A 10,729-nucleotide genomic window follows, 5' to 3' on the forward strand; every position below is an offset into this window, starting at 1 on the left:
AATACTTCATTAAATTTAAATAAATTTCCTTCTCATTAAACACATAAACAATAATGAAAATAATAAAAACTGAGTTTTCGTTTGAAAACCCTTAAAAATAAATATATAGTATACCTATAAGCTTTTAAATATGGTATTGTACATAAATTGTTCGTTTAAGGTGTTCTTTAAATGTTACAATTATTTTTTATTATTTAATTAAATTAATAAAATTATTTAAAAAATATATAATTAAAATTTGCGATACTTTAAAGCTTAATAATCTCATTGGAAATATAAAAAAATAATGTTTGTACTAGAAAAAAAATTGAAATAGCAAATACAAATATTTTATAATGTTCAGCCTTGATTCATTGACTAAACAAACTTAGGAACAAATTATTTTTAAAAATAAAATAAAATTTTAAATTATTACGTATTAAAATTAGAAATTAATTTAATTCAATAATTTTTCTCGTTTGGAATTTCTAGTTTAATAAATATAATCGTCTGGGTATATAGTACGCCCTTGTAAATAATAAGGATTCTGTTGATTGCGATAACGCCGTGCTAAGAAGACTGCAAATACCTAAAATTAATAAAATAGAAGTTTGTAGTTTGAGTTTATTAAATTTTTTAAAATAATATATGAAACAGAAACCTATAAATAAGGTGAAATTTGAAAAATAAAAAAGAAAATAAATATGGAAAAGATGTAGACATATTCATAATTTTACTATGATTAACTCTGGCAAATAAATAATTTTTTATTAAAAAAAATTTATAAATAAATTAAAAGCATTTAATATATATTGGGATATTGTGGGAAACTACATGATTAATATTAGTAAATGTTAAATCAATAAGTAAGCTTAATATTTTATTTAGTCTACTTGAGAGAAATAATATAATTGAAAGGAGCATTTGTAGAACATTTAGAAGATTAAAATGGTTTATGTATTCTAAATAATATATGTGTAATAACGTAAAAAGTTTAAATAAAACTGTAAGCATATGGTACATAAGTTGAAAAACATTTGAAGTCAAACCATTTTGTTGTGTGAAATTAGTACTTAAAACATTAAAATATAGGTATTTTAAATTACATTTGTATATTATAAAAGCCTAAAAAGTTTTAATTTAAATCATTATAGTAAATATACATATCTTGGTGATTAAGAAAAATAGAAGATGTTGTTTGTAAAGATATATATGACCTGGTTCTATATAAAAGAAATGTTAAGTATGTCCTAATGCATTGCAAATGCAGGAGATAAGCAAAAAAACATCTTATCGACTGTATCGATAAGAACTAGGAGCCAATGATTACATAGGCATTTCATTAATTGAATTTCATCAAATAACAATAGAAGAATACTACATTTATTTCGAGTTATGGACCCCAGTTTCTTTATGAAATATTTCGTGATAGACCTACTTAACTACGCTAATGATTGAAAATTTTAAAATAGAAAGGTATGAAGCAAGAGAAAGGTTAAGTTATGATTATGAATTATCCATAATAGCAAATAAAAAAACATTATTTAACAAAGCAGAATTGAATGTGAGTAGTCCATAAGAATGAAAATTCGCAATATAAATTAATACTATGTTTACACTAGGAGATTAAGAAAACTAAGTTTAATAAATTCATATTGAAGATTTATTCTCAAAATAAAGTGTTGCAAAAAATATAATGAAACATTATCAGTGTTGAAAATATATATTCTTGCTATATAGTACTCCTGGGAGTACTTTTAAGTTTTTTAACTTTGATTTATTACAATATTTAAAAATTTATTATTAATCGAAATAAGACTCCGTCTGCTGATAACGGAAAACTTTTTTTAATAGTTATTCTTAACTTAATTTAATAAACAAATTATATTTTCACAGAAGCAAATTAATTTTATACACAAACTTATTCATTCGATAAACAAACAGAATTATTTTGCAGTCTTCTGGAGGTATTAAAGTTCAGTCTAGATTTGAACCTCATCATTTAATCTATTTTAAATCTGACAGTGTAAACCTAGTATAAGAAACTATTTTAAGACATAGAATCAAAAATAAGCATTAGTGATTAAATAGAACTAAAAATGATAAAATGTGTAACAAAATCATTTAACTAACAATCATACCAACTTTAAATAGAGTTTAAAGATTTGTAGGAATTGAAACTGTACTACAAATTAATAAATTTAAAGTAAGAAAATGCTTACCCAAATAATCGAAAGTCGAATGCGTTTAATGCACTTTTAAGTTGGTGAGACCCTTGTCTCTGTTATGTTAATTGTTACATTTCGAACGGGTATGTGTTAATAAATAAACTCAAGTAATTTATATGTTAATATTATAAAGTTATGTTCATTCTAAACTTAATGTTAAATAACGTCTTAATACTGGACGCTTACAAATACTTAAGCTATTAAATAAATAATATATTTAATATATATTTTTAAATATTGTATATAAGTATAAGTGTATGATGTATGTTAATGATTAGTTTAATATTAATACATTTCTGTCATAGGTATATTAAATAAAATATTAAAATATTGAGTAAATACACATATAATGTACAGACACTTATTAAGATAGTGATGAGTTACAGTTTGAAAACATTTAGTTGCATGATTGATTCTAGTTTCTAGTTTATATGTATATGAGTTGGTGCGCAGGAAACCCTAAAACCGTATTATTGTTAAAATATAAATGTAAATTAGTATATAAATACAGTATGAAAATGCATATGAAATTTTGTATATATATATGCATATATTTATATACATATGTATATTGTTTTGTATATATTGCACAGTTATGCACTATAAGGTATAGTGTGTATGTGCTCGGTGAGTGGTTGTAAGCTTTAAAGAAAAGCGCTGGGTAAGCCACGTGGATCTTTTTGATTGCGGTACCGTACTGTTAACCATACACCAAAGAACTAAACGAAAATATTAATAAATGCCATGTTAAAATGATTAATAATATACAATTTAATTAATTTCTCAATTATGTATTAAGTATGATTAGATTTAAATAAAACTTTACCTCAGTAAAACTAAAGAATATGCCGAGACCACCGCACAATTTGAAAGCATAATCAATTTTCTCTTCCAATTTCGTTAAACATGGATCGCAAGCGCAATTTTCTACATCGGATCCAGCACAGCATTGCTTGTTGATAAGCTCACAAGAACCGTCAGGTACAGAGCTAGTTGAATTAAAGCCGCAGCAAAGGAAATTGTCCTGAACTTGCTTACGTGTAGTATCCGATACTTCATTCCAGCCTTGTTCCGCAAATTCTTGACGCTGCTCTGAACTTACAGCTAAGCATGAGCTCGCGATCGAGAATTGTATGAGGAATAATAGGAATAAAATTATCATGTACTGTGCGTAGTAGTTGTGGTTTTGATTTAAGAAAACTTTTTTTGAAAACAAATTTATTGTAAATTGTAGTTTAAATAAATTATGTAAATCTATTTTACCAGTCAATGATTATAGAAGTGATCGAAAGTATATTCTGAACTTATTCGTAAACTATGTTATGATGGAATATTAATACAAATAATTTATTCAATAATAACCCAAGCAATAATTGATATAGCAGATATAACAGAATCTGCATCGATCTATATAAATCTTCACAAAGATATTAATGGAAAAAATCAGTTCCAATATTTTAGTTATAAAATAACAATAAGATACAATCAACAAAATTTAAGGTTTTCTCCAAAAAATCTATAAGTGAATTTCATTTACCTATCTAAAAATACGGATGGCATTTCTGTAATTCGAGACCAATGATTATTGTCCCTCTTGGAACTGGTACACTCAATTTGGTCATTTATGTAAACGAATGGTTTCGGTACTTAGAGCCGGCTAGGTTAATTAGGAGTTAATATGTGTAAACTATAGACCCGCTGTATTGCCAACAACTTTAAGAATATTATATACATTTTGCACATGTTAAACCACCACAAATTTAACAAATACAGAATAGCAGATTCATGGCCTAATGCAAAAACATATTTTTACATTTCACTTGTGGTTTAAAATTGGTCAGAATCTCAGAAATTACCGCGTCATTGCATTACGCAAAACGTTGATTGCTACTTTTAGGAAATGCTTTTTTTCACGTAATAAATCTCATTAAAATCTTTGGTGTTATCAATTGAAATACAGCCTGGGTGATCGTGTATTATGAAAGTAAATAGGTTGTTACTGATAAGCAGCAGCTGCGTTTGATAAGCGATGTAAAGTAAGTTTTAAAACGGTTAATATTTTACTATCACTAATGCGAAGAATTTTTGAAAATATAAAATTGGTTCATATAAATACATAGATTACTTAAATATTATTTATACTAATTTGAAAATTCATGTTCTTTCCTAATTTCTTACATACACTTAACTCATCAAATATTGTTTATATAAACCTGTTGTATATAACCTATAATTATAATAAAGGATTAAAGTCTTTTCTTTGTAAAGGATACGAAAAAGAGCATAACTTGATGATGTTTAACAGCTCCAACAAGTCCCAACATCGATATCATTATCAGTATGACACCACAAGCCAATATGCCACCGACTATTGGAAGATTCGTTACAATCGACGCAGCACGTGCATAAACCCCAACTCCAATCAAAAGAAAGCCGACCATCTAAAAAAAAAACAATTTTAATAAATATTTTTAGTTGAAACAAATAACGTTAACGAAACATTTTGAATTCGCGATGCCAACCTCATTGTCACTCTTATCAGTTATTTTATATATAAATATTTATTTAAATTTTTCGTATATTAAAACGCAAAATATGTTGCAAAACAGGAATTCATATTTTTTTTTCTTAATTTGTGAAAATACTTCCGCCTTATATCATTCATTATATTTTTATACACAAACATTGTTTACAAAAACGAAGTTGGCAATACTAAATTTATTTACAAAAATCAATATTGAAGATTCGATTGGTTCTGTCTGCTGTTTCTTCACGCATTTTTTGATATACCATAATTTTTTTTCCTTCTGGCTTACCACATATAAAATATTCAGCGCTATAAGCGCATTTTTGGAACAAGTGAATCCACCACACATTTTATTATAAATATGTTAAATTAAATGCACTAAAATTTTAACACAATTTACACAATTTTTCAATATTTTAAAACATAAATTATTTTCTTAATCGAAGGCCAATTTTATCTACGGCACAGCTGTTGTCACTGCTGCTTTCTTATACACAATAACAAATTTTAATTTTGGTCTTGTCTTTTGTGCTGCTTTTCACTCTATTTGTTATCTAAGCACTTCTGCTAACAACCGCTAGATGCCGGGTTTTTTTTAATTTGTACGATATAGTTTTATTTCATATTGTAAAAATCATAATTATAAAAAAATATATCTTATTTTGAAATTCGACGGTATAGGAATATTATTTTATCAAAACTTTTACTAATTAATATAGAATTAAAATTATACACAAAATTAAATTCTTAAATATGTTTGATAATAGAGTTGCCAGAACTCTAAAATTAAATAATATATAATTGGTAAAAACTTAAGTATATATACAGCGATGTGATATATATTATTTTTAATGATTTGGATTTATTATATAAAATTTATTATATTAATATTATTCGAATTTTTTTCTAATAATGTTACTTATTGAAAGTATGGATATCACTTAGAAAATTAAGTGAGAATAGTTTTACAAGTTAGAGAATTTAATGAGTTTCAAAATATTAAACATAGATATTCAAAGATTATATATTAAATATCTAAATATATATCAATACAAATGACAATCTCCAAAATAAGTGATATATATATGATCTGTTTAATCTGGTAAGTACTTTAAGTTGGTTTTTAATGAATAAAGTAGCAGACTACGGGGCATCGATTCTTCAATTTCATATATTTTATAGTTATATTGCCAGAAAAGTTAACACTTCCATCAATTTTTTTTCACTTTTATACATTTATTAAGTAACTACTTCAATAAATGGAAAATAAGATGAAATCCACAGGATATAAAAATAATCTTTATCAAACATAAAAGTTTACAATAATCACATAAATTGAAAATTAACAATATTTGTACTGGGGTCTGACAATGAGAAACTACTTCTTGTCTTGAAACCACGTTTATCACAAAGAAAAAAGTTTAATGTTCTACTATGCCACGAACGTTGCGTCAATTAACACAGTTCAGACAATTAATTACTACAAACCGAATTATATGGCACAAAACACTAATAAGGTCACAAACCTCCTATATGGATGTGTATCATATGGATAAGCATTCAAAACGATTATCATCAATATCATAATCTGTTGAAACGTAGTTTTGAGAAGAATAGTGAATGAGCTCTGGTACATCAGAAGTACGGCACTTTACAAAAACTTTAACATTATGTCCACGTTGGTTGGATTTTGATACAAATTTTTGCATACACTCACACGTTTTTACTAACACATACGAATGTTTGTTCTCAGAAAAAATTCGTATAAATTAAATATTTATTTTAGAACATAGATATCTTGCCAAAGACAACCCAGTGTAGACGATAGTAAGCTTGCAACAGTTCAAAAATTTATATAAGAGACAAAGTATTGTCGCTTATACGCCCACTCCAATTGAACACTAAACCAGCTAAAATTAAGCGCAAACCTAACAACCATAAAAAATAAATAGAAGTATGCCTATTAGGAACGATTGGAGCACTTAACCTACATAAAAACTACGATCAGTTCATATTCCAAATGAGACATTAACAGATTCTCCATCACCAGAGAATATATGATTCAGTAGTGGCTGATAAAGTTTTGTATTGGTCAAAAAGAAGATACGAAGTGATGGGATTGCTTAAATTAAGTGTCAACTCTGGATGGGATTTAAATGATGATCAATATTCTAAAATGAATAAAATAATTTTAAGCATTTTTGAAATAGTTAGAATTGTACATGTTTTTTAATTATGCGTTAATGGATCTTCTATAGATGTATCTATTATTATGGCTCGGTAATCTCTACACTGCGATTTATATTTCAGTATTTCTTAATGAATCCATAAGTTAGATATTATGTACAAAAATGAACTTAATTTATTATTAAATATATAAAGATACTCTTTAACAATTTTATGTCAATAATAATAGTTTTGGAGGATAGAAATTAACTTGTTAAATTGCTATAACATCTATGATTCTTTTATTTTTTTATAACGTAAGGAAGTTTATTTGTGTCGTTTTAACTGATTATCCGCATATGACAACTTTAAACGATAAATTTAGAATATAGCTTTTGTAGCAATATTTTTATTGTGAAAATGTAAAAGAGATGATAACGAGAACTTTGGGTCTATAACCCAATATACTATAAATTAAAAATTTATATAACACTTTCGAACCTTAAATGGGAAGATCTGGACAACAGATTCACAAAGCTTCGAATGCCTAAAAATTGACACGAGTTTAATCGTTTCTGTTCGCTTGTTTATATGCAATTTACTTGTTGAGTTAATTGAATTAAAGTTTACGGACAGTTTTTGCATAGCTGACTTATCTGTGTGAATAGATGAAATATCTTAACTAAATAGCATAGCTTTAGTTTAAATGTAAACATCAACTTGATTTAAGTACTGATTTAATTTTAAGTGGCTCTCAAAAAAGATAATAACTGGTGGGCTTATGTAATTTTAAACAGATTTCCCCGAATTTACATGTTATTTCAATATACTTAAAAATTTTAATTAAATCTTTTAAAAAGAGGTTTTTAGAACAGTAGTGAACTGTAACAACAAAAATTAATTTTATAATATTTTAATTAATTGAATTTTTGGCTGACCATACAGCTGTTTCGAGTATTGCCAAATACCCATCATCAGTGGTCTTGGAAATAATTGTTGTATTTAATTATTCGTCAATATTTATTTGTGACTGCAAGTACCAGGAATCTTTTCTATATATATGTCTTTAGTTTTTCCTGTATACCTTTCGTAACTCGCAGAAAGGATTTCTTAATCAAGGCAATAAAAAGAGTTCCAAAATCATAAAGTATACCTAAGATACAAAACCTCTCTAAACCAATTAAAGTAACCTGCAAAGTATTTGTATAAAATAAAATTTTTTAACATAAATAAGAAGAAAAGGTAATATATACATTTATGATTTATAAAAAATAAATATAAATTTGATTCAATAGCCTTTGTAGCTTTATCAATGAAATTTATTGACTACATATTCTGTTATGAACCTTGGCTATTCTCAGTAACTTAAACCCGAAAACTTGTTTGTTTTTAAATTTTATTGAAAAGATTTAAAAGATCTTTAATAATTTGACACCTAAACGTGCTGTTAATAATGACGAAGATATATAATGACACATTTGTAATCTTATCAATTATTGCAAATGTTCATAGAAAACGATTCGAAAATACTTCATAAGAGACGTCTTTGAACACTAAGTAGCCTCAATTAGCGATAGATTAGCATCTAAACGATATTCACGTAATTCACACCCTGCGATTTCATTGAAAGTTAGACTAAAGATATTTAAGTACATAAACGTAATTATATATTTGGAATAGACATTTTACTGTATTTTGAACCTAGCCCATTTTTAATGGGGCCTTTACGTCGTTTAAAGTCAGAATATGTTTACAACTATTGTATTAATTGTTAGATTCAATTAAAAGATGTGGTACAAATAATTATTAAATAAGTGAATAAATAAAACATTTCATTAATTTTAGATTAATATAGATATATATTTATATACATATTAATATATACATATATATTTATATATACTTATATATTTAGACGTAATATATTTATGTATTTATTATATTTCATTAACAGAGAAATACATATTAATCACAACAAAATATATCACAGCACTACCTGATAAAAATTTTAAATAATAATAATTAAATGTAAGCTTAACTATAAAAATTATTAAAGTATTTTTTTTAATACACGAGTCAATTTTATTTTGACATAAAAACAATTAACAATTTAAAATGGAAAAGCGAGTACACCTGCAACATTTCCGGATCTCAAACTCTTTCATACACACTACTTGCGGTTCATTTGTTCTAGCGCTATATCCATTTATGTAAAATAATAAAATTTAATATTTATTATTAATAAATGTAGAAAAATGACTCAGTAACTTAGAGTTGAACCATTAAAATATGTCAGAAAGCATGTGATATTTTGTCAATAAAAGTTATTCAGTAGTAGTAGAAAAATTTTCCATTATAATTTAAAAAATCATACCTATTTCTTCCCTTCTAAAAATTATGGGGCCATTGTGCGTGATTTGGATATAATATAAAAGATATAACACTAATCTCCAGCTTATAAGTGAAATTTGGACAATTAAATTTAATAGGTGTACAATGTACAGTCTTGTGATATTATAACTTAATTATTACTTACAAAAAAAATAAAGACCAAATTTATAAAAAAAAACATAGAAATTTTATTACCAACATATATTGCAATTCAAACAAAACCACGTAAATTATTTTTAATAGAATTTATGATAAATTTTTGGAATATTAATTTTATAGTGATTAATATATAACAAAAACTATTTTTAGAACACTACTGGCCAAAGAAACCTCTTTGTGGTCAGCCAAAAATTCACTTAATTAAAATAATATAAGATGAATTTTTGTTGTTGTAGTTCACTACTGTTCGAAAAACCTGTTTACAAAATCTATTAATAAATTATAATAATTAAAATAATATTAGATACTTATTATTATGGGAAACCAACAACTATAGCATCTCTCTAAAATTTGATCCATAAGTACCGAATCTATATATAAATTAAGATTAATAACAACAAAAATATTAAAAAGGTCAGCGGGAAACCAAAATCAAAGCATTGAAGGTATGAGTAAATTCCATTTTAATTTATGACAGCTACTATGAAATAGGATTTCTCTTAAATACTATAAACTTTTTTAATTGGTGTCTGCGTCATAAAATAGGCAAGAATGATTACCACACACTAATATACCGTTATCTTGTGGTCACTGATAAAATAAGGACCGATCGCGGAACGATGCGAAATGCAAAAATATCAGTTTCGTAAATATTCATATAGTGCATGCAGCTCTAGTGTTGAGTCCCGAAGAAACAAAAACTGGCTATCATTCCAAGATGAACTTGTAATGTAGTTTCAGTATAAAGATCAACAAATACTTCAGTATTTGTACAATGATCATGTAAGTTAATACAAAATACTTGTACTAAGAACTACAAACTGTTCAAATCCTTTGTAGATGGATTAATTTCTTAATTAATTTTAATGATTTCTAATGACATGTCAATTATAATATTAATTATATTTAATTGAGTCCTATAATTTGTTCAAAGTTTTAAATACTTTTATAAAACTTAACGCTATAATATATTAAAAATACTTACTTGATAAACACTTGCAACTTATGACGCTATTGTTTTTTACGAAATAATTCTTGCATTTAATTATTCGTAAATAATTTCGATTCCTGCAAGTACCAGGAATCGAACTCGGGTCCAGCCAAATGTGAAGCTCAGAATCAGCGCATCTTAACCAACTATTCGTTAATGTTTTGTTTGCATCGTGAAAATAATTTCAATATATTATTATTATTATTATTATATATTGGGAAGGCTCCTTGGGAAGGTATGCAGATCTGAGGTCAATTATTGCTTAGTCTGATCAAGTGATAAACAATA

At 25.9% G+C, this 10,729-nt stretch overlaps 1 protein-coding gene across 2 annotated transcripts; it reads right to left on the reverse strand.

The window, feature by feature from the left end:
• Positions 1 to 221: 221 nt before the first annotated feature.
• On the reverse strand, positions 222 to 5,363 carry LOC119681760 (tetraspanin-13). Of its 2 annotated transcripts, none has more exons than XM_038095034.1 (4): positions 5,024 to 5,361; positions 4,481 to 4,648; positions 3,034 to 3,372; positions 222 to 568 (listed from the first exon to the last, which is right to left on the reverse strand). In XM_038095034.1, the coding sequence occupies exons 1-4, from the start codon at positions 5,081 to 5,083 to the stop codon at positions 473 to 475; spliced, it is 663 nt and encodes a 220-aa protein (XP_037950962.1). In that variant the 5' UTR covers positions 5,084 to 5,361; the 3' UTR covers positions 222 to 472. The 2 variants fall into 2 exon arrangements, with proteins under 2 accessions (XP_037950962.1, XP_037950963.1); XM_038095035.1 differs by lacking the exon at positions 222 to 568 and adding an exon at positions 2,481 to 2,926 and having other exon boundaries at positions 5,024 to 5,363.
• Between the last annotated feature and the right edge of the window lie 5,366 nt (positions 5,364 to 10,729).

This window comes from Teleopsis dalmanni, chromosome 2, assembly GCF_002237135.1.
Source record: "Teleopsis dalmanni isolate 2A chromosome 2, ASM223713v2, whole genome shotgun sequence".
NCBI lineage: Eukaryota > Metazoa > Arthropoda > Insecta > Diptera > Diopsidae > Teleopsis > Teleopsis dalmanni.

Coding starts and splice junctions, on each gene's coding strand:
- LOC119681760 (XM_038095034.1), bottom strand. CDS start 5,083: ATGTGTGGTGGATTCACTTGTTCCAAAAATGCGCTTATAGCGCTGAAT. Junction 3,373..4,480: donor ATCAAGTTATGCTCTTTTTC/GTATCCTTTACA, acceptor TACTACGCACAG/TACATGATAATTTTATTCCT. Junction 569..3,033: donor TATTCTTTAGTTTTACTGAG/GTAAAGTTTTAT, acceptor TATTAATTTTAG/GTATTTGCAGTCTTCTTAGC.